Genomic DNA, 26,067 nt, shown 5'->3' on the forward strand with positions numbered 1-26,067 from the left:
TGCTGGATGAGGAGTGGTAAGCAAAACAACCGGAGCATGGGGACGCAAATGTGGCACATTTACACGCGTAGGTGCAAATCCTTTCCTTGCGTATGGCCGCCCGACCCAAGAGTGCTCATCATTTTATGAGAAAACAATTTTCTCAATGAACTTTTGCCAGTGCCCAGGCAGAAGCGACCAACGTAAGCGGGGTGTAAAGGCGTTTGGAATGAAAGGGAAAGGGAGGAGGGCGAGGGAAACGCGTGTGGTAGATTAAAAACTGTACAGAAAGTAAGTTTTGCTTGGGAAAACCTTCAGACGATCCCCAATCCCGGTATCTCGGGCAAATACCCGGCTGGCCGTCCCTTTGTACTGATGCGGTGCGGTAATGTTGGTTTTTGCATAACTTGCAAAGTAATATTTCAACAAGGCACCGGTAGATTATAAGCGTGGGGATGGAGGGCGAAAAACAAAGGAAAGATAACGTTAGAACACTCTTAAGCTAGCAACACAAAAATAATCACAAAGTTTAAAATAAAGCAACTGTTTAGCAAACGGTGTGTGTGTGTATGTGTGTTAGTAGAGAAAGTGAAGAAGGGAAAGTTAGAAGTCGACACTAAGAAAATTCAACAAGATAAAACACAGCTATAAATATTCATACGGACAAAGTTTCGAAGTGTACGAAAGTCTGCCACGAAGTGTAAGAAATAGAACAACAAAAAGAGAAACAAGATCAAAACAAGGTGCGAAAAGAGTGACAAACACATAAACCAAACGTACGGAAAGGTAATTGAAAATACATCATGAATTTAAGATCCTTCCTGATGCTGGAAGATCCTTCACGCTCACGAAACAATTCCTACACAAAAAGCTCTCCCATTCGTTCTCACGCTCACGTCATCCATTTTACCTTCTTTTGTTGTTTTTACTTCATTCTCCCTTGAGTTCACGTTTTTGTTCTATCAGGTCGGATGCTTTTTTTATCTTCGTCTCATTGCCCATGTTTCCAAGTTACTTTTCCACTCACCTAGCAACGCATTCGCAATGTTCGCTCACCCCCAATAGGTAGGGGAAAATACGCGCGCTCTCGAAATGAAAGCAGACGGTCGGAAACCATAGTAACAGTGTATTACAGCCAACTGTTACACGTTTCATTCATGCATCCCAGCAGCCGTTACGTGGTAGGTAGTAATACAAAACACCGAACGCCAAATGAACAGGTCAAAGCGAGAGAGTCATGATTGAGGGAATGTTAAAAGGAGCAAATGAAAAGCATACAGTGATGCGGGAAAGCGACTGAGAGATAGAAAGAGAGAGAAAGATAGAGAGTTGGGATTGGAAAATCGATAAATCACTCCAATCGTTTCACGTTGCCACGCATATGGGACGGTATTTATTTGCGCGTTGCTCCGAAAACGTTGTTGCAATCTGTGCAGCGGAAACTAGGTGCTTGCTACTATATCACATGCAGTGACCTTTGCCTATGTAGTACGGCTGTTGCATGCTTATATGCGTCAAGCTCGTTGCAGCAATAAATATCATCATTATGTACGTGCTTAAAGATCTACCATGGAATAATTGGTTCTGGTCGCCGTAATTGACCGTAAGAAGGTTCTGTTGTTTCGTGTTGGACAAACTAGGTACAGACTATTTGCTTTTACCAAAACTTTCCAAGATAATAATAGCAACAACATATTTCCATTATGTAAAATAATAAGTAAATATACTCCATATTTTCTACTACTTTGGCTTTGATTTCGAGTAACGGAAATTAAATGTACAACCTCTAATTTAGGTGATTTGAACGGTTTAGATTGTCGTAACCCGAGCCTTTTTTGTACATTTGCATAGTGATTTGTATAGGATTAGTATATTTCTAGGGTAGTATATTGTATATTATATATTGTGCAGTATATTTGTACTGATACATTAGAGGACAAGATAAACAACGTCCTATTGCATGCATATTGTCTTCCAATTCCTTGTATAAAGTACAGCTATCCTCAATTTTATAAACATTTTAGCTCTGCTGAAAGGGTGGAATTGTCGTTGAATTGAAGCTGAACTATTTTCAAAATAGAGTCAAAAGAACATGCGCTGGTCACCATACTCCAATCCGTTCATCGATTCTTGTCACGATCTTCGAGACACTCGTTGATCTTTATTCATCTTCCTCATCATACTACAACTCCTAGTTTCGTAAGCAGTGGAGGATCAATCCTCTTGGAGGCCCAGGGCGGAATTTTTAATTATTATCGGCATTTTCGGTGTTAGGGAGGTGTACTTCAAACATGATCTAACAACACCAGCAAAGTCTCGGAAAGAAAGCTCCCTTGCGTACACTTCAGAATTCCAGTGGAGGATCCATTGCCTCTAATTTTCAAAAACGATGCATTAGGGAAGAGGGACATTGCGGGGACTTGAAATGAGACAAGGCGAAAAGCGGAGTAAGAAGGGGCCTACTCCGCCTACCGTTTGTTTCGCCGCTGTTCGTAAGGTTATTCTTACGCAAACTATTTTAAGAATCCCTGCTCTACACGTAAATCTCCATTCCAACTATTCTAGACGACTTCCATCCGACCTTCTCTCCAAGTCCCCTAAGTTTGGTGTCCTGACTTTCGCTATCCTGAGAAGTAGGAGTAGGTTCAGTAAGTACAGTAAGTGCAACGACTCCGGTAGCTGTGTGCTACCATAAACGGGTTGCCTACTCCTATGTACAGCCTACATAAACGGGAAATAAACGGATAGCCTAAAAATTTTATTAGCCTTTATTTGCTTTATACCAAATAAATGAAAAAATCACGTTGTTAGACATCGATGCACACAAAAATGTTTGGTTGTATAAGTTAGGCCAAAAATGTACCCAAAATAAAACATATGAGTGATCCCGCCGTGAATAGCGTCGCTGTTTTGTCCAGGTTAAATGGGTTGGACTAAGGGTTGTCATACAAAATGGACTTTCTTGAAAGAGATTTTTATTTCACATGTGGTAGTTCTTAGGAGGGTGAAAGCATGTTTTGAATTGTCCGCATTTTTTTATAGAGGAGTTCTGGATTTGATTTCTTAGTTCGAAAAAGAATTGTAGGGGAGTTTCTTGTTTTGTTGTCACGTAATTACATACTCCCTCCCTCCCCCCTCCCCGTAAGAATTTCCGACCCGTTGCACGCACGGACCAGAATCGATTCCGATACCCGGCTCCGTCGCTTTGGGTCGGGTCGGAAAATTAATCGTATGACCCACCACTACTATGAAACCGAAAGTAAACATAATTGTAACAATTTGATACAGATGGAATTTTTTCTCACCTTAGCAGTATTCCTCAAAGCCGTACAGTGGTGTTGCATCAAAGTTTAAAAGTAATGAAAGGTTTCTCGCCCGTGACGCGTATTCACACATTTGCTAACCTCCTTTGTACATGTGTTCCAAGGGCGATCAAAGAGCAAACGCTAACTCCACGGAAGATTATCACAAAGCACAGCATAGCTGCCCTATAATCAGCCGACGTGACATTCGCAGTGAAGTTTTGTTCTAAGATACACTCTATAAAACACCACACACACCGATGAGATCGTGTTTAGTTTGAGGATACAACGAAGCAATGGACACATCCGGGCAGCTTTCAAACATTTGCTTCCTACGATGGATCCGCTGGATGGACACGATCAATGGGATTCATCTGCACGACGATTCACGCCTGGCACATGCTTGTCAGTATGCATTCTATCTGCTGCAGCTAGGGCAGTTACTTATCGCGTACAATTTTGGCGTCATTTGCATGAACACCACCTCATTGGCGCAGTTCGCACAGCAGTTTAACCAATTCGGTGGTATTTTGCTTACCTTTTCCCGCGTCATTGCAATTGTACGAACCCATCGGGCCACTAGTTTTGGGTTGAAGTAAACAGAATGGAATTTATCTTATTCTTCTAGAATATCTATCGGACGGAATTACGACACACGGCGCAGTTCATCAACGCTTCGGAGTTTCACCATCTTAACGAGCGTGCGGAACAGATCCGCTCGGGAACCATCCGACTGGCAGGACGTTTCTTATCCACACTGCTGAGCATACAGATAGGGACACTCATATTCTGGTTCACGCTAACCGAGCTGCAGGCATACAAACAGAACGTTCTGTTGCCCACGGTCACTTACCTACCGTTCGATGCTTCAGACTGGCCAGCGCTTTTTAAGGTGATGTTTCGTCTATACGTCCACCTATCGAACACGCAGCTCATGTTCACCTTCTTCGGGAGCTACGTCATTACCAGCACCTTTCTGCTCACCCTCACCATCGAGCTGCGCATCCTGAACGATTCGTATGCCGCCGCTCCGCACGATCCGCAGCAGTTGGTAGCCTTTCTGAAGGACCGGGCCGTGTACAAGGTGTCGCTTTTGCAGCATATCGGCACGATCAAACAGCAGATGAACGGCAGCATCCTGTTCGAGCTGATGCTAATCGTTTGCTTGCTGGCAATCAACGGACTACGGCTATGCAGGACAAACAGTGATCTGAGCGAGCTTGCGCTGTCGTGCAGCATGATCATGATCTATCTGTTGGAGTTTTTCCAGTACTGTTGGCAAGTGGATGAGATGGAAGTGCTGCACGAGGAGCAAGCGTATGCCGTCTACGCAACACCTTGGATCGGTGCAGTGCAGCAAACAAAGGCGTTACTGCTGATCACGATCCGCATGGCACGGGTCCCGTTGCGTTTCATGTGCGGTGGAATGTACCAACTGTCTACCGAACTCTTCGCAACGGTTGTACAATTTATCTACTCGCTGGTGATGATGCTTTTGCAGTTTTAGGAAGCCGACAAACATTAATCACCTCTGTCACGTTTGATGTTTTCATGCGGTTGAAGGTTGATGAAGGTTTCCATGCGTGTGCTTAGCTTTACATTCTGTACAAAGTTCAATAATAAACAATCAGTGTGCTTTTAAAACATATGTATGTGTCGGTTTTCAATGTAACAGTTAAACTTCGTTACTGCTCACAGCGGCGGATCAAACGGAAGGCGGAGTAGGCGGTCGCCTAGGACCTCGCCGTGTTGGGGGCCCCAAACAACTTGTGCCGATTGTGCGATTTTTGGGAATGTAGCAGCACAGTTAATTTATAGCACAAATTCTAATTAAACAGGTAGAAAATTGATCGAAAATATCCTTGGATTTTATATATCCTTGGTTATATAAAACATTTGTTTCTATTTGATTAGCTATATCGGCCCGGTTACACGGCTACGCAAGAGAAGTATGCAGTGTATTCAAACTCCTTCTTCTTTATCGGCATGACATCTTCAGGATGTTTAAGCCTACCATTTCTATTTTTTTTACTTTATTTACCCGTAGGATAGTCAGTGCTGCGTACGGAGGTTTGGTGGTCGAAATGAAATTTTTCCGTGGTCCTGTCTTGTACAGACCGACTGCGCTACCAATACACCATCTGGCCGCCCCGTGAACCCTTATATGCCCTTTTACTTCAACCTATTCATGTATTCTATTTCTTGAATGGGATTTTTTCATCTGTTCGTAAATGATCCTACCGTTAGATGCTAGAATAGAAACCATGCTTATTTTCACTTCCGCAATATTCGCAAGCTATTGCCATTGCGATACTCGTGGTGTGGTATTGTTTTCTCTCCCCGATTGAACCGTGAAAATGTCCAGCCTACGTGTTTCGAAACAGTATTGTGTTTAGTATTTCGATTGTCACAATTTCTGCAAGTTTGCAAGCCGGTAATGATGTTATAACCGACACAATCTGTCAGTGTATTACGAAATAGCTAGCATTGTCATAGATTATGAATTAAATCATATTGCCATCATTAGAACTCTGTTTTCCGTTTGATATTTCATACCTCATGGTTCTTGGAATACCATTTCTGTCTTGCTTGTTTATTACTTAATCGAAGCTGGATTGTAGGTCCAGCTTTTGTCCACCCATCCCAAACTGTCCAAACACTTCATCATATCGCCGTGTAGAATACTGTTCAAACTACATTGTTGTAATCTCGGTAACATTTGCATCGTTGTTAGACTGAAATTGTTTTAAAATTTCCATTTCTAAATCCATACGGTTGAAGATCATCGCCGCGAAATCGTTGATCTAAATTAAAAAAAGAACACGAAAATAGATACCAGCTGTTTTCCGATTTCCGATACCAGGAAAGCATCCACGGATGAGGTAGCACCTTGTACAGCAATTTTGCTCAAAAACCGCCGAAAGGTATGCAATGTTTAAACATTAACTTTCCCGTTAGTCGAGTCAAATATTGCAGCAATTTAGCTCAAAAACCGCCGAAAGGTATGCAATTTTTAAACACTAACTTTCCCGTTGGTCGTGAAAAATTTCTTCGAAAACTACCAGTTTTTGAATGTAAAGTACCAGGAGAGCATCCACGGAAGAGGTAGCACCTGGTAATTTTGCCCGCCTAAAAGTATGCAATGTTTATACACTAACTTTGCAACCAACTTGTAATGCAATGCGCCGTAAGGTATGCAATGTTTAAACACCAAATTACCATACAAACCAGCTGTTTTCAGATTTCCGATACCAGGAGAGCATGTTGTTCAAGAGGTAACATCTTCCATCCCCCTCCCCCCCTTCCGCAACAAGATAGCGCGCAAGATGGCGGACAAACTGGCGGACAAGATGGCGGCCAAGATGGCGGACAAGATGGCGGACAAGATGGCGGACAAGATGGCGGACACAAGATGGCGGACAAGATGGCGGACAAGATGGCGGACAAGATGGCGGCCAAGATGTCGGACAAGATGGCGGACAAGATGGCGGACACAAGATAGCGGACAAGATGGCGGACAAGATGGCGGACAAGTTAGCGGACAAGATGGCGGACACAAGATGGCGGACACAAGATGGCGGACACAAGATGGCGGACACAAGATGGCGGACAAGATGGCGGACAAGATGGCGGACACAAGATGGCGGACAAGATGGCGGACAAGATGGCGGGCACAAGATGGCGGCCAAGATAACAGCCAAGATGGCGGACAATATGGCGGACAAGATGGCGGACAAGATGGTGGACACAAGATGGCGGACAAGATGGCGGCAAAGATGGCAGACAAGATGGCGGCCAAGATGGCGGACAAGATGGCGGACAAGATGGCGGACAAGATGGCGGACACAAGATGGCGGACAAGATGGCGGACAATATGGCGGCCAAGATGTCGGACAAGATGGCGGACAAGATGGCGGACACAAGATGGCGGACAAGATGGCGGCCACCAGATGGCGGACAAGATGGCGGCCAAGATGGCGGCCAAGATGGCGGACAAGATGGCTGACAAGATGGCGGACAAGATGGCGGCCAAGATGGCGGACAAGATGGCGGACACAAGATGGCGAACAAGATGGCGGACAAGATGGCGGACACAAGATGGCGGACAAGATGGCGGACAAGATGGCGGGCACAAGATGGCGGCCAAGATAACAGCCAAGATGGCGGACAATATGGCGGACAAGATGGCGGACAAGATGGTGGACACAAGATGGCGGACAAGATGGCGGCAAAGATGGCAGACAAGATGGCGGCCAAGATGGCGGACAAGATGGCGGACAAGATGGCGGACAAGATGGCGGACACAAGATGGCGGACAAGATGGCGGACAATATGGCGGCCAAGATGTCGGACAAGATGGCGGACAAGATGGCGGACACAAGATGGCGGACAAGATGGCGGCCACCAGATGGCGGACAAGATGGCGGCCAAGATGGCGGCCAAGATGGCGGACAAGATGGCGGACAATATGGCGGACAAGATGGCGGACAAGATGGCGGACAAGATGGCGGACACAAGATGGCGGACAACATGGCGGACAAGATGGCGGACAAGATGGCGGCTCAGATGGCGGCCAAGATGGTGGCCAAGATGGCGAACAAGATGGCGGACAAGATGGCGGCAAAGATGGTGGACAAGATGGCGGACACAAGATGGCGGCCAAGATGGCGGCCAAGATGGCGGACAATATGGCGGACAAGATGGCGGACAAGATAGCGGACAAGATGGCGGACAAGATGGCGGACACAAGATGGCGGACAAGATGGCGGCCAAGATGGAGGACAAGATGGCGGACAAGATGGCGGACAAGATAGCGGACAAGATGGCGGACAAGATGGCGGACAAGATGGCGGACAAGATGGCGGACAAGATGGCGGACACAAGATGGCGGACAAGATGGCGGACAAGTTGGCGGACAAGATGGTGGACAAGATGGCGGCCAAGAAGGCGGACAAGATGGCGGACACAAGATGGCGGACAAGACGGTGGACACAAGATGGCGGACAAGATGGCGGACAAGATGGCGGACAAGATGGCGGCCAAGATGGCGGACAAGATGGCGGACAAGATGGCGGCCAAGATGGCGGACAAGATGGCGGACAAGATGGCGGCCAAGATGGCGGACAAGATGGCGGCCAAGATGGCGGACAAGATGGCGGACAAAAGATGGCGAACAAGATGGCGGCCAAGATGGCGGACAAGATGGCGGTTAAGATGGCGGCCACGATGGCGGACAACATGGCGGACAAGATGGTGGACACAAGATGGCGGACAAGATGGCGGACAAGATGGCGGACAAGATGGCGGCCAAGATGGCGGACAAGATGGCGGCCAAGATGGCGGACAAGATGGCGGACAAAAGATGGCGGACCAGATGGCGGTCAAGATGGCGGACAAGATGGCGGACAAGATGGCGGACACAAGATGGCGGACAACATGGCGGCCAAGATGAAGGACAAGATGGCGGACAAGATGGCGGCCAAGATGGCGGACAAGATGGCGGCCAAGATGGCGGACAAGATGGCGGACAAAAGATGGCGGACAAGATGGCGGCCAAGATGGCGGACAAGATGGCGGCAAAGATGGCGGACACAAGATGGCGAACAAGATGGCGGACAAGATGGCGGACAAGATGGCGGACAAGATGGCGGACAAGATGGCAGACAAGAAGGCGGACAAAATGGCGGCCAAGATGGCGGACAAGATGGCGGACAAGATGGCGGACACAAGATGGCGGACAAGATGGCGGACAAGATGGCGGAAAAGATGGCGGACAAGATGGCGGACAAGATGGCGGACACAAGATGGCGGACAAGACGGTGGACACAAGATGGCGGACAAGATGGCGGACAAGATGGCGAACAAGATGGCGGACAAGGTGGCAGACAAGATGGCGGACAAGATGGCGGACAAGATGGCGGACAAGATGGCGGCCAAGATGGCGGACACAAGATGGCGAACAAGATGGCGGCCAAGATGGCGGACAAGATGGCAGACAAGATGGCGGACAAGATGGCGGCCAAGATGGCGGACAAGATGGCGGACACAAGATGGCGGACAAGATGGCGGCAAAGATGGCGGACAAGATGGCGGACAAGATGGCGGCCGAGATGGCGGCCAAGATGGCGGCCAAGATGGCGGACAAGATGGCGGACAAGATGGCGGACAAGATGGCGGACAATATGGCGCACAAGATGTCGGACAAGATGGCGGACAAGATGGCGGACACAAGATAGCGGACAAGATGGCGGACAAGATGGCGGACACAAGATGGCGGACACAAGATGGCGGCCCAGATGGCGGCCAAGATGGTGGCCAAAATGGCGAACAAGATGGCGGACAAGATGGCGGCAAAGATGGTGGACAAGATGGCGGACACAAGATGGCGGCCAAGATGGCGGCCAAGATGGCGGACAATATGGCGGACAAGATGGCGGACAAGATGGCGGACAAGATGGCGGCCAAGATGGCGGACAAGATGGCGAACAAGATGGCGGACAAGGTGGCAGACAAGATGGCGGACAAGATGGCGGACAAGATGGCGGACAAGATGGCGGCCAAGATGGCGGACACAAGATGGCGAACAAGATGGCGGCCAAGATGGCGGACAAGATGGCAGACAAGATGGCGGACAAGATGGCGGCCAAGATGGCGGACAAGATGGCGGACACAAGATGGCGGACAAGATGGCGGCAAAGATGGCGGACAAGATGGCGGACAAGATGGCGGCCGAGATGGCGGCCAAGATGGCGGCCAAGATGGCGGACAAGATGGCGGACAAGATGGCGGACAAGATGGCGGACAATATGGCGCACAAGATGTCGGACAAGATGGCGGACAAGATGGCGGACACAAGATAGCGGACAAGATGGCGGACAAGATGGCGGACACAAGATGGCGGACACAAGATGGCGGCCCAGATGGCGGCCAAGATGGTGGCCAAAATGGCGAACAAGATGGCGGACAAGATGGCGGACAAGATGGCGGAAAAGATGGCGGACAAGATGGCGGACAAGATGGCGGACACAAGATGGCGGACAAGACGGTGGACACAAGATGGCGGACAAGATGGCGGACAAGATGGCGGACAAGATGGCGGACAAGATGGCGGACAAGATGGCGGCCAAGATGGCGGCCAAGATGGCGGCCAAGATGTCGGACAAGATGGCGGACAAAAGATGGCGGACAAGGTGGCGGCCAAGATGGCGGACAAGATGTCGGACAAGATGGCGGACACAAGATGGCGGACAAGATGGCGGACACAAGATGGCGGACAAGATGGCGGACAAGATGGCGGACAAGATGGCGGCAAAGATGGCGGACAAGATGGCGGACAAAAGATGGCGGACAAGATGGCGGCCAAGATGGCAGACAAGATGGCGGACAAGATGGCGTAAACAAGATGGCGGACAAGATGGCGGACAAGATGGCGGCCAAGATGGCGGACAAGGTGGCGGACAAGATGGCGGACAAGCTGGCGGACAACATGGCGGACAAGATGGCGGCCAAGATGGCGGACACAAGATGGCGAACAAGATGGCGGCCAAGATGGCGGACAAGATGGCGGCCAAGATGGCGGCCAAGATGGCGGACAAAAGATAGCGGACAAGATGGCGGCCAAGATGGCGGACAAGATGGCGGACAAGATGGCGGCCAAGTTGGCGGACACAAGATGGCGGACAAGATGGCGGCCAAGATGGCGGACAAGATGGCGGACAAGATGGCGGACAATATGGCGGACAAGATGGCGGCCAAGAAGGCGGACAAGATGGCGGCCAAGATGGCGGACAAGATGGCGGACAAAAGATGGCGGACAAGATGGCGGACAAGATGGCGGCCAAGATGGCGGACAAGATGGCGGACAAGATGGCGGACAAGATGGCGGACACAAGATGGCGGACAAGATGGCGGACAAGATGGCGGCCAAGATGGCGGACAAGATGGCGGCCAACATGGCGGCCAAGATGGCGGCCAAGATGGCGGACAAGATGGCTGACAAGATGGCGGACAAGATGGCGGCCAAGATGGCGGACAAGATGGCGGACAAGATGGCGGACAAGGTGGCGGACAAGATGGCGGACAAGATGGCGGACAACATGGCGGACAAGATGGCGGCCAAGATGGCGGACACAAGATGGCGGACAAGATGGCGGCCAAGATGGCGGACAAGATGGCGGCCAAGAAGGCGGACAAGATGGCGGCCAAAATGGCGGACAAGGTGGCGGACAAGATGGCGGACACAAGATGGCGGACAAGATGGCGGACAAGATGGCGGACAGATGGCGGACAAGATGGCAGACAAGAAGGCGGACAAAATGGCGGCCAAGATGGCGGACAATATGGCGGACAAGATGGCGGCCAAGATGGCGGACACAAGATGGCGGACAAGATGGCGGACAAGATGGCGGACAAGATGGCGGACAAGATGGCGGACACAAGATGGCGGACAAGACGGTGGACACAAGATGGCGGACAAGATGGCGGACAAGATGGCGGCCAAGATGGCGGCCAAGATGGCGGACAAGATGGCGGACAAGATGACGGTCAAGATGGCGGACAAGATGGCGGACAAGATGGCGGCCAAGATGGCGGACAAGATGGCGGACAAGATGGCGGCCAAGATGGCAGACAAGAAGGCGGACAAGATGGCGGACAAGATGGCGGCCAAGATGGCGGCCAAGATGGCGGACACAAGATGGCGGACAAGATGGCGGACAAGATGGCGGCCAAGATGGCGGACAAGATGGCGAACAAGATGGCGAACAAGGTGGCAGACAAGATGGCGGACAAGATGGCGGACAAGATGGCGGACAAGATGGCGGCCAAGATGGCGGACACAAGATGGCGAACAAGATGGCGGCCAAGATGGCGGACAAGATGGCAGACAAGATGGCGGACAAGATGGCGGCCAAGATGGCGGACAAGATGGCGGACACAAGATGGCGGACAAGATGGCGGCAAAGATGGCGGACAAGATGGCGGACAAGATGGCGGCCGAGATGGCGGCCAAGATGGCGGCCAAGATGGCGGACAAGATGGCGGACAAGATGGCGGACAAGATGGCGGACAATATGGCGCACAAGATGTCGGACAAGATGGCGGACAAGATGGCGGACACAAGATAGCGGACAAGATGGCGGACAAGATGGCGGACACAAGATGGCGGACACAAGATGGCGGCCCAGATGGCGGCCAAGATGGTGGCCAAAATGGCGAACAAGATGGCGGACAAGATGGCGGCAAAGATGGTGGACAAGATGGCGGACACAAGATGGCGGCCAAGATGGCGGCCAAGATGGCGGACAATATGGCGGACAAGATGGCGGACAAGATGGCGGACAAGATGGCGGACACAAGATGGCGGACAAGATGGAGGACAAGATGGCGGACAAGATGGCGGACAAGATGGCGGACAAGATGGCGGACAAGATAGCGGACAAGATGGCGGACAAGATGGCGGACAAGATGGCGGACAAGATGGCGGACAAGATGGCGGACAAGATGGCGGACAAGATGGCGGACACAAGTTGGCGGACAAGATGGCGGACAAGATGGCGGACAAGATGGCGGACAAGATGGCGGACAAGATGGTGGCCACCAGATGGCGGACAAGATGGCGGCCAAGATGGCGGCCAAGATGGCGGCCAAGATGGCGGACCAGATGGCTGACAAGATGGCGTACAAGATGGCGGCCAAGATGGCGGACAAGATGGCGGACACAAGATGGCGAACAAGATGGCGGACCCAAGATGGCGCACAAGATGGCGGCCAAGATGGCGGACAAGATGGCGGACAAGATGGCGGACAAGATGGCGGCCAAGATGGCGGACAAGATGGCGGACAATATGGCGGACAAGATGGCGGACAAGATGGCGGACAAGATGGCGGACACAAGATGGCGGACAACATGGCGGACAAGATGGCGGCCCAGATGGCGGCCAAGATGGTGGCCAAGATGGCGAACAAGATGGCGGACAAGATGGCGGCAAAGATGGTGGACAAGATGGCGGACACAAGATGGCGGCCAAGATGGCGGACAATATGGCGGACAAGATGGCGGACAAGGTGGCGGACAAGATGGCGGACAAGCTGGCGGACAACATGGCGGACAAGATGGCGGCCAAGATGGCGGACACAAGATGGCGAACAAGATGGCGGCCAAGATGGCGGACAAGATGGCGGCCAAGATGGCGAACAAGATGGCGGACAAAAGATAGCGGACAAGATGGCGGCCAAGATGGCGGACAAGATGGCGGACAAGATGGCGGCCAAGATGGCGGACAAGATGGCGGACAAGATGGCGGACAAGATGGCGGCCAAGATGGCGGACAAGATGGCGGACAAGATGGCGGACACAAGATGGCGGACAACATGGCGGACAAGATGGCGGACACAAGATGGCGGACAACATGGCGGACAAGATGGCGGCCCAGATGGCGGCCAAGATGGTGGCCAAGATGGCGAACAAGATGGCGGACAAGATGGCGGCAAAGATGGTGGACAAGATGGCGGACACAAGATGGCGGCCAAGATGGCGGACAATATGGCGGACAAGATGGCGGACAAGGTGGCGGACAAGATGGCGGACAAGCTGGCGGACAACATGGCGGACAAGATGGCGGCCAAGATGGCGGACACAAGATGGCGAACAAGATGGCGGCCAAGATGGCGGACAAGATGGCGGCCAAGATGGCGAACAAGATGGCGGACAAAAGATAGCGGACAAGATGGCGGCCAAGATGGCGGACAAGATGGCGGACAAGATGGCGGCCAAGATGGCGGACAAGATGGCGGATAAGATGGCGGACAAGATGGCAGACAAGATGGCGGACAAAATGGCGGCCAAGATGGCGGACAATATGGCGGACAAGATGGCGGACACAAGATGGCGGACAAGATGGCGGACAAGATGGCGGACAAGATGGCGGACAAGACTGCGGTCAAGATGGCGGACAAGATGGCGGACAAAAGATGGCGGACAAAAGATGGCGGCCAAGATGGCGGACAAGATGGCGGACAAGATGGCGGACAACATGGCGGACAATATGGCGGCCAAGATGGCGGGCAAAAGATGGCGGACAAAAGATGGCGGCCAAGATGGCGGACAAGATGGCGGACCAGATGGCGGACAACATGGCGGACAATATGGCAGCCAAGATGGCGGACACAAGATGGCGGACAAGATGGCGGCCAGGATGGCGGACAAGATGGCGGACAAGATGGCGGACAAGATGGCGGACAAAAGATGGCGGACAAGATGGCGGACACAAGATGGCGGCCACAAGATGGCGGTTAAGATAGCGGCCACGATGGCGGACAACATGGCGGCCAAGATGGCGGACAATATGGCGGACAAGATGGCGGACACAAGATGGCGGACAAGATGGCGGACAAGATGGCGGACAAGATGGCGGACAAGATGGCGGACAAAATGGCGGCCAAGATGGCGGACAATATGGCGGACAAGATGGCGGCCAAGATGGCGGACAAGATGGCGGTTAAGATAGCGGCCACGATGGCGGACAACATGGCGGCCAAGATGGCGGACAATATGGCGGACAAGATGGCGGACACAAGATGGCGGACAAGATGGCGGCCAAGATGGCGGACAAGATGGCGGACAATATGGCGGACAAGACGGTGGACACAAGATGGCGGACAAGATGGCGGACAAGATGGCGGCCAAGATGGCGGACAAGATGGCGGACAAGATGGCAGACAAGATGGCGGACAAGATGGCGGACAAGATGGCGGACAAGATGGCGGACAAGATGGCGGACAAAATGGCGGCCAAGATGGCGGACAATATGGCGGACAAGATGGCGGCCAAGATGGCGGACAAGATGGCGGTTAAGATAGCGGCCACGATGGCGGACAACATGGCGGCCAAGATGGCGGACAATATGGCGGACAAGATGGCGGACACAAGATGGCGGACAAGATGGCGGCCAAGATGGCGGACAAGATGGCGGACAATATGGCGGACAAGACGGTGGACACAAGATGGCGGACAAGATGGCGGACAAGATGGCGGCCAAGATGGCGGACAAGATGGCGGACAAGATGGCGGCCAAGATGGCGGACAATATGGCGGCCAAGATGGCGGACAATATGGCGGCCAAGATGGCGGACACAAGATGGCGGACAAGATGGCGGACAAGATGGCGGACACAAGATGGCGGACAAGATGGCGGACAAGATGGCGGCCAAGATGGCGGACAAGATGGCGGACAAAAGATGGCGGACAAAAGATGGCGGCCAAGATGGCGGACAAGATGGCGGACCAGATGGCGGACAACATGGCGGACAATATGGCAGCCAAGATGGCGGACACAAGATGGCGGACAAGATGGCGGCCAGGATGGCGGACAACATGGCGGCCAAGATGGCGGACAAGATGGCGGACACAAAATGGCGGACAAGATGGCGGACACAAGATGGCGGACACAAGATGGCGGACAAGATGGCGGCCAGGATGGCGGACAAGATGGCGGCCAAGATGGCGGACAAGATGGCGGATAAGATGGCGGACAAGATGGCAGACAAGATGGCGGACAAAATGGCGGCCAAGATGGCGGACAAGATGGCGGACAAGATGGCGGACACAAGATGGCGGACAAGATGGCGGACAAGATGGCGGACAAGACTGCGGTCAAGATGGCGGACAAGATGGCGGACAAAAGATGGCGGACAAAAGCTGGCGGCCAAGATGGCGGACAAGATGGCGGACAAGATGGCGGACAACATGGCGGACAATATGGTGGCCAAGATGGCGGACAAAAGATGGCGGACAAAAGATGGCGGCCAAGATGGCGGACAAGATGGCGGACCAGATGGCGGACAACATGGCGGACAATATGGCAGCCAAGATGGCGGACACAAGATGGCGGACAAGATGGCGGCCAGGATGGCGGACAAGATGGCGGCCAAGATGGCGGACAAGATGGCGGACAAAAGATGGCGGACGAGATGGCGGACACAAGATGGCGGCCACAAGATGGCGGACAAGATGGCGGCCAAGATGGCGGACAATATGGCGGACCAAGATGGCGGACAAGATGGCGGCCAAGATGGCGGACAAGATGGCGGACATGATGGCGGACAAGATGGTGGACAAGATGGCGGACAAGATGGCGGACAAGATGGTGGACAAGATGGCGGCCAAAATGGTGGACAAGATGGTGGCCAATACGGTGGACAAGATGGCGGACAAGATGGCGGCCAAGATGGCGGACAATATGGCGGACAATATGGCGGACAATATGGCGGACAAGATGGCGGACAAGATGGCGGACAAGATGGCGCACAAGACGGCGGACAAGATGGTGGCCAAGATGGCGGACAAGATAGCGGACAATTTGGCAGACAAGATGGCAGGCAAGATGGCGGACACTTAGTTATAAATAAACAAAAAAATCGAAATTCACAACTTAGTAACTCGCTCATTCTGTATTGCAAAACGTATGACGGGTGACTACCCCGCACAATGCATCAGAGAATAAGCGATCTCCCGCCAGGATATGCAATATATACGCGGCATACTTACGTGGAGTAATTTGATTGGATGAATTTTCCTCTGCATTCGGCTCCATCTGGGCATCATCCTCATTGATGACGGCACCACTATCTGTGTTTGTCCCCGTGCTCGATGGTCTCGGCTGTCTTCATCGGCGACCTATCTTAAACATACCATGAGTCCAATCGGCTTCACCCCGTGGAAACAGGATCGGGTACTGTAGTGCATACATCTTCTGGTTGGTCTCATACACTGGCCTTAAGGATCCAGTAGCACGATGTTGCAGCACAATATTCCGTGTATATTCCGTGCTACCGGTGATATCGTCACAAACACACATGATCCACCTCACCTGCAGTCGGTGCGTTGTTCCGGAACTGGTCCATACCTGGTATACGTGAAAGGAGGCAAAGGCGCTGCTCTTCGCGAACAGTCATGCGTTCATACGTATGACTGAACATCCAGGTTAGGAGATTGCGTGTGATAAATACCCGCTGCAGGATAGACAATAGCGATTAAGTTCACCACCGAATGCTGGTGCTTGAGTGTTTTGTCAAGTTAAGTTAAGATCGAAGAAGTATAACTGAGTGTTGCATGGCGAATATCCCGGAAGCACTGCGAGCGAACCAATTCGATAGCAAAGTGCTCCTTTAATGCTGTAGTTGTAAATTCCACCACGTGCTGCTTCTCGAAGTTGGCGCACGTATGATTGTAGCTCCATTTAGAAGAGTACAGGTACAGTGGTAACTGGTGTTGGTGATGATATAGCCGGTTACGATATTGTATTCGAAGATGGTGATGGCCCTGGCGGACCATTTGAAGAAGATGATTAGTGGTGGCCCAGCGGCGGATCAAACGGTAGGCGGAGTAGGCTCCATCTTACTGCGCTTTTCGCCTTGTCTCATTTCAATTCCTCTTATTGTCCCCTTCCCTCCTGCATCGTTTTTAAAATTAGAGGCCCCAACTATAATTCCGCCCTGAGCCTCCAAGGCAATTGATCCTCCACTGACTGCGCACGATAAATCAATCCTGGTCAGCTCTGTTCACGAATATGTAACCTAATTAACAATAAATGTATTACTACAAACTATCGCAAAATGTACACTTATTCTTAAATATCGTTCATAAATATCGGAACACTTATATTTTGCTATATAAAACTCAAACAACATTTATGCATTTGTGCTTCAGCTTTTCTTTAACGGTCTTACGGACCAAAACCCCAAACACTAGATTAACTATCCAGCAGGAAATAATGCCAGTTAGTGAAGCATGCCTAGACCTCGAGAGGTTGTAATGCCACTAAAAAAGGAGGATATCCTAAGCTATAACATAATCTTTCACATGATGGACACCAAGCTCATACTGAATGTCTCATCAATGCCGTTCAACATAGCAAATGCCCAAAATGTACTATAGTATTCAGAAAAAAAATCTCATATTTATTCGGAATTTTGGCGATGGAAAAATGCCGTTTCGGTTCTTTTTTTTACTATTTCGTTAGAACGGTCTGGCCGTATCGACTTATTTTACCACGTAGCCGAATAGTCAGTCCAATAGTTGGTCCGGCCGAATAGTTGGTCCGGTCCGTTCGTGTGAAGACCAGCTCCGCTACCACCATGCCACCGGGCCCCTTCGTTTCGGTTCTAGGCTATTAAAAATAAATAATTATCCCAACAAAACTGATAAAATTATAAATTATTGTGAATCAATAAAACAGCGATGAATATATTTCTTAGCTCCACATTCCATTGCGTTCCATTTAAAACATTCAATTAACCTTAATAACTTCAACTAGTTGATTGAGTGATTCGGCTGAAAATGCAATCGAAAATAAATGAACGCTCGGTTTCGGTTCCGATAACATTACCACTTAATAGAACTCGTTTGAGTGTTGATAACAAACATCAAATAATTATTTTTACATCGAACTCATCAGAGCCATTGTTGATATTCTGTAAATAAATGAGTAAACCTCGTATAACTAATTCATTGGAATTCAACATAACAACTAGGGTAGCTACTGAAATTTAAATCGCATTTATATTAATTGTTGCCTTTATAGTTGCAATAAAATTCATCCCACGAAATTATATAACATTAATACGTGGTATGCAATTGCTCCCCTTTGTGTAATTATGTTTCTCTTCGCTGCAGAACAGTTCTATTTCCTGCTAAAATCATTCATCACATTTAATGCTCCGTAATTTCTTCGTCTCTTTCGCTGTGCTACCCAACTGTCAACAGAGGCATCTACCTTGGTACCGATGGTACTTTTCTTGCAACTAAAACGCATTCATCTTCAAGGTGCTGTGGAGCTTCGTAGCACCGATCAGACGATGGAGTACCGCTATTTATCGGTAGACCTATAAATTCTTCAAATCCCTCTAATACTACCTTTTATGCTCGACGAGGTGCACGGATGTAGCGGCCCCGGTTGTCGTACGGCTAAAAGTGCGAAAATAAAAAAAAAGAACCAACGAACTGCAACCACATTTGCTTACATTTCTGACCGGAAATCGATGGATATAAATTTTCCGTCCCCGTACCTTCGGACCAGACCTTACATCATCCTTTGCGGTGTGTGCCACTGGGTTTGTCGCGTATGTACAGCAACATCCACCGTGTTCACACACCGTTCGAAACGAAATAATAGTACAACATTTCGAAAGCGTAAGCAAGTTTCAGGAGGAAAACAAACAATATTATCTTCAATTTCACATAAACGAATACAGGAATAATTTCCTTCACTCCCGTTGGAGCTGATTCACATTTAATAGCCTTTTAATTCCTTTCCATGCAACATGACTACTAGCGCCACCATTATTGCAAGTAAGCGCTGATGAAAGATGTCGTTACTCATTGCTTATTGCCGGCAGGCTGGTATCAACGCTACGAACTAATGGCGAATACCTATATATATATATATATATATATATATATATATATATATATATATATATATATATATATATATATATATATATATATATATATATATATATATATATATATATATATATATATATATATATATATCTATATATATATATATATATATATATATATAAGAAAGAAATTATATAAGAAATGTATCTTCCCACATGTGACACTCCCTTCCACGCCCAAAGAGCGGGAAAAGATTCTTTCGCTGTCTGACTTCCTAAGCATCGGTGACACTGAAGCCACCGGGCAAAGACTATCGAGGATTTTCAACTTTCCCATGCTTTCCCGTCCATCCGAACCGGAAACACTTGACGCAGGTGCTTTTCAGTGAGGAAATTGAGTATACCGGATAGCAAAATGATGTGAAGCGGTCGCAATAGTGGGGAGACGGGAAAAAAATGTTCAAGCAAGAGAGAATAAAACAGCAAATGGTAACGGTGGGACTGCATCATAAAAATAAATTGCATTCATAAATATTCCGACTTTTGGATTGTGGCCGAAGTCGAGTGGGCTGACATTGCTGTGCCTGGGCTGTTCGGTTCTTCTGGGTGGGCTGTTCGAACGCAAAAGATTCTGCCCAACCACATTCGGACACATTCGGTGGTGCTTTCTCATGATGCACACCGTCTACGGCCGATCTGACGATGGAACGATCATAATGTTTGTTCCTTTTCTGTTCCGGACCTAATCGAAGACCTTGATGCCTCCGTTACTGAACCCTGTTGATGGTTTCAATTTAAAAGTGTTTAAAACAAAAAGACTACCCCATTAGACGACTCGAAATGAGCGAAATGTTTTGCATTGATACGGACAGTTATCTAATTATTTACGGTAATAAAAAATAAAACAAATAAACATATTTAACGATATTTCATTAGGGTAATTACAATATTACAATATAAAAGTAAACTTTAATGGTTGCGATAAAAAAGTTCCGAATGGTGAAATTATCCTTTAGTCTATTGTATTCTTTGGAGAATGGCCTCGAGCCCTGTTTTATTGCTTCTTGAAAAGCGCCAGCGCTCCCAATACTTCAGAATTTCTTATCCATGTTCTTTACTATACGATTTCCTTCCTTCAGAGTTTCTATCTCCAAAAAGCAGTTAACCGCTTCAATATCTTCCACGTAAAATTGAACACATTCCGATTGCTGTGCCACATACCGCAAGGACAGCGAAAGCTACGGCTTACTGCTAACTGCAGAGAGACAAAAAATCCGATCTATCCCATCCCAGGTTGGTAGATGTTACTTCTACCCGCTGCACTACCGCTCCATTCGCAGTGGAAAGATTTTTTTTATTTTAAGAACTAAGAAAACCCTTAGCACAAGCACACTAGGAACAAAACTATAGCGCACCAAACTGAGACAAGTAGCACCGGTTTAATCGTTTTCCGGAGCCAAATTTTCGAACACTTTTTCAAGTGACAGTTTACAATTTATGGCCAGCGGGTAAAGCAATGAAAGCGGTACCGCCCGGTATTCTGCACCATACCCGACGGTTTGGTTGCAGATGGGTTGAAAAATGGCAGCTTCAAGTACAAAGGAAAAATTAAAGAGTTGGCACAGAGAATAGTGTCGCATGCTGGAAAAAAATCGTACGGAGCTACTTAAGACTCTCGAATGGTCGATTGATGCGCGGAATAATTGTATATTTTTAACAGTTTTTTTTTCAATTAATATTTAAATTGGAGACTTTGATATTATATCAGTGGAGGATCAATTGCCTTGGACACCCAGGGCGGAATTATAGTTGGGGCCTCTAATTTTAAAAACGATGCAGGAGGGAAGGGAACATTGAGGGGACTTGAAATGAGACAAGGCGAAAAGCGCAGTAAGATGGAGCCTACTCCGCCTACCGTTTGATTCGCCGCTGGGCCACCCCTAATCATCTTCTTCAAATGGTCCGCCAGGGCCATCACCATCTTCGAATACAATAACGGAACCGGCTATATCACCACCAACACCGGTTACCATTGTACCTGCACTCTTCTAAATGGAGCTACAATCATACGTGCGCCAACTTCGAGAAGCAGCACGTGGTGGAATTTACAACTACAGCATTCAAGGAGCACTTTGCCATCGAATTGGTTCGCTCGCAGTGCTTCCGGGATATTCACCATGCAACACTCAGTTGCAGCGGATACATGTCACAGGGCACAGTATCAAAATTCAATGATCATTGTTTGTGCTTTTGGGCAAACCAGATCTGTTCATCACCGTGACTTGTAATCCGAGTCTTGAAAACAGGAATATAGTCCAGTACGATTTGCAATACAGAATGAGCGAGTTACTAAGTTGTGAATTTCGATTCTTTTATTTATTTGTTATTTAGTGGCTTGTTTAACATTGTGTATCCCATTAATCAAACAACGCAAATTTTATTTAATAATAATAGTAATTTGCGTTGTGCACAGCCGGTAAGATTTGCATAGCTTTTAGCATTTGAAAACTAAAATGCTAGGTCAAGTTTTTGTGTTGAAAGACTACCTCCATGATCATTCGCTCACGTCGATGCTTAAGGCGATGAACAAAAAATAACGGTTGATTTCTGTAGTGAGCTTCTACTTACTGGACTTTTTCAACAATTGATCATGTTTTATAGCATCCTTTGATCCATTAGGTGCAGGACCACGAGAGTTGATAAAATGCTGACAAATTTGTCCAATGACCGAATCAGCTGATCAACTGTGAAAACCACTATACCGTAGCCGCGCACACAATTGTTTTCTGATTTCCGATACCAGGAGAGCATGTTTTTCAAGAGGTGGAATATATTTGCGCTGCAGGTGAAATAACCTGCCCATCACTATTGCAATAAATAATTTGCCCATCACTATTGCATTGCCTACTATCAAACCCGTGAGAGCGTTCACTAGTTTAAGGAAGATGCTGTTTTCAGATTTCCGATACCAGGAGAGCATCCACGGAAGAGCACCTAGTACAGCAATTTTGATCGAAACCGCCGAAAGGTATGCAATGTTTAAATACTAACTTTCCCGTTGGTCGTGAAAAATTTCTTCGAAAACTCCAGTTTCCGAGTGTATAGTACCAGGAAAGCATCCACGGAAGAGGTAGCACCTTGTACAGCAATTTTGGTCAAAAACCGCCGAAAGGTATGCAATATTTCAACACTAACTTTCCCGTTTTCAGATTTCCAGCTGTTTTCAGATTTCCGATACCAGGAGAGCATGTACTTCAAGAGGTGAACCTCAGCCACTCAGACACCTGAGCCCCTGAGCCCTTGAGTACCTGAGCCCCTGAGTTACTGAGTGACCGGCACTGAAAAAAGGCCGTTGATTAGCCGTCAGTTAGACGTCAATGAGCCGTCAATGAGCCGTTTATTAGCCGTTAATTAGCCGTCAAAAAGCCGTCAATTAGCCGTCAATTAACAGTAATCTCCAACCTCGTGTCACCTCCCCCCTCGTGTCACCACCACCCTCAAGTCACCACCACCCTCGTGTCACCTCCATCCTCCCACGTGTCACCACCTACATCCCACGTGTCACCTCCTACCTACCACGTGTCACCTCCCACGTGTCACCATACACCTCCCTCGTGTAACCACCCACCTCCCACGAGTCACCACCCACCTCCCACGGGTCACCACCCACTTCCCACGTGTCACCATCCTTCTCTCACGGGCCACCACCCACCTCCCACGTGTCACCAACCACTGGTCACCAGCCACAGCCATCTTGTGTCCGCCATCTTGTCCGCCATCTTGTCCGCCATCTTGTCCACCATCTTGTCCGCCATCTTGTCCGACATCTTGTCCGCCATCTTGTCCGCCATCTTGGCCGCCATCTTGGCCGCCATCTTGTCCGCCATTTTGGTCGCCATTTTGTGTCCGCCATCTTGGCCGCCATCTTGTCCGCCATCTTGTCCGCCATCTTGTCCGCCATCTTGGCCGTCATCTTGGCCGCCATCTTGGCCGCCATTTTTGTCGCCATTTTGTGTCCGCCATCTTGTCCGCCATCTTGTCCGCCATCTTGTCTGCCATCTTGTCCGCCATCTTGTCTGCCATCTTGGTCGCCATCTTGTGTCCGCCATATTGTCCGCCATCTTGTCCGCCATCTTGTGTCCGCCAACTTGTCCGCCATCTTGTCCGCCATCTTGTGTCCGCCATCTTGGCCGCCATCTTGTCCGCCATCTTGGCCGCCATCTTGTCCGCCATCTTGTGTCCGCCATCTTGTCCGCCATCTTGTCCGCCATCTTAGCCGCCATCTTGGCCGCCATCTTGTCCGCCATCTTGGCCGCCATCTTGTCCGCCATCTTGTGTCCGCCATCTTGGCCGCCATCTTGTCCGCCATCTTGACCGCCATCTTGTGTCCGCCATCTTGGCCGCCATCTTGTGTCCGCCATCTTGGCCGCCATCTTGTGACCGCCATCTTGTCCGCCATCTTGTCCGCCATCTTGGCCGCCATTTTGTGTCCGCCATCTTGTCCGCCATCTTGACCGTCATCTTGTCCGCCATCTTGTCCGCCATCTTGTCCGCCATCTTGTCCGCCATCTTGTCCGCCATCTTGGACGACATCTTGGCCGCCATCTTGTGTCCACCATCTTGTCCGCCATCTTGTGGCCGCCATCTTGTGTCCGCCATCTTGTCCGCCATCTTGTCTGCCATCTTGTCCGCCATCTTGGCCGCCATCTTGTCCGCCATCTTGTGTCCGCCATCTTGTCCGCCATCTTGTCCGCCATCTTGACCGCCATCTTGTGTCCGCCATCTTGGCCGCCATCTTGTGTCCGCCATCTTGGCCGCCATCTTGTGACCGCCATCTTGTCCGCCATCTTGTCCGCCATCTTGGCCGCCATTTTGTGTCCGCCATCTTGTCCGCCATCTTGACCGTCATCTTGTGTCCGCCATCTTGGCCGCCATCTTGTGTCCGCCATCTTGGCCGCCATCTTGTGACCGCCATCTTGTCCGCCATCTTGTCCGCCATCTTGTCCGTCATCTTGTCCGCCATCATGTCCGCCATCTTGTCCGCCATCTTGTCCGCCATCTTGTCCGCCATCTTGTCCGCCATCTTGGCCGTCATCTTGGCCGCCATCTTGGCCGCCATTTTTGTCGCCATTTTGTGTCCGCCATCTTGTGTCCGCCATCTTGTCCGCCATCTTGTCTGCCATCTTGTCCGCCATCTTGTCTGCCATCTTGGTCGCCATCTTGTGTCCGCCATATTGTCCGCCATCTTGTCCGCCATCTTGTGTCCGCCAACTTGTCCGCCATCTTGTCCGCCATCTTGTGTCCGCCATCTTGGCCGCCATCTTGTCCGCCATCTTGGCCGCCATCTTGTCCGCCATCTTGTGTCCGCCATCTTGTCCGCCATCTTGTCCGCCATCTTAGCCGCCATCTTGGCCGCCATCTTGTCCGCCATCTTGGCCGCCATCTTGTCCGCCATCTTGTGTCCGCCATCTTGGCCGCCATCTTGTCCGCCATCTTGACCGCCATCTTGTGTCCGCCATCTTGGCCGCCATCTTGTGTCCGCCATCTTGGCCGCCATCTTGTGACCGCCATCTTGTCCGCCATCTTGTCCGCCATCTTGGCCGCCATTTTGTGTCCGCCATCTTGTCCGCCATCTTGACCGTCATCTTGTCCGCCATCTTGTCCGCCATCTTGTCCGCCATCTTGTCCGCCATCTTGTCCGCCATCTTGGACGCCATCTTGGACGCCATCTTGGCCGCCATCTTGTGTCCACCATCTTGTCCGCCATCTTGTGGCCGCCATCTTGTGTCCGCCATCTTGTCCGCCATCTTGTCTGCCATCTTGTCCGCCATCTTGGCCGCCATCTTGTCCGCCATCTTGTGTCCGCCATCTTGGCCGCCATCTTGTCCGCCATCTTGACCGCCATCTTGTGTCCGCCATCTTGGCCGCCATCTTGTGTCCGCCATCTTGGCCGCCATCTTGTGACCGCCATCTTGTCCGCCATCTTGTCCGCCATCTTGGCCGCCATTTTGTGTCCGCCATCTTGTCCGCCATCTTGACCGTCATCTTGTCCGCCATCTTGTCCGCCATCTTGTCCGCCATCTTGTCCGCCATCTTGTCCGCCATCTTGGACGCCATCTTGGCCGCCATCTTGTGTCCACCATCTTGTCCGCCATCTTGTGGCCGCCATCTTGTGTCCGCCATCTTGTCCGCCATCTTGTCTGCCATCTTGTCCGCCATCTTGGCCGCCATCTTGTCCGCCATCTTGTGTCCGCCATCTTGTCCGCCATCTTGTCCGCCATCTTGGCCGCCATCTTGGCCGCCATCTTGTCCGCCATCTTGGCCGCCATCTTGTCCGCCATCTTGTGTCCGCCATCTTGGCCGCCATCTTGTCCGCCATCTT

General features: G+C 50.1%; 1 protein-coding gene across 1 annotated transcript; it reads left to right on the forward strand.

The window, feature by feature from the left end:
* Window positions 1-3,577: 3,577 nt before the first annotated feature.
* LOC128309937 (uncharacterized) lies at window positions 3,578-4,788 on the forward strand. Its single transcript, XM_053046453.1, has 2 exons — window positions 3,578-3,841; window positions 3,910-4,788. Exons 1-2 carry the CDS (start codon window positions 3,578-3,580, stop codon window positions 4,786-4,788), a joined length of 1,143 nt encoding a protein of 380 aa, XP_052902413.1.
* Window positions 4,789-26,067: the final 21,279 nt, after the last annotated feature.

This window comes from Anopheles moucheti, chromosome 2 (genome assembly GCF_943734755.1).
Source record: "Anopheles moucheti chromosome 2, idAnoMoucSN_F20_07, whole genome shotgun sequence".
Lineage (NCBI taxonomy): Eukaryota > Metazoa > Arthropoda > Insecta > Diptera > Culicidae > Anopheles > Anopheles moucheti.

Coding starts and splice junctions, on each gene's coding strand:
- LOC128309937 (XM_053046453.1), top strand. CDS start 3,578: ATGGACACATCCGGGCAGCTTTCAAACATTTGCTTCCTACGATGGATC. Junction 3,842..3,909: donor TTTCCCGCGTCATTGCAATT/GTACGAACCCAT, acceptor TTATTCTTCTAG/AATATCTATCGGACGGAATT.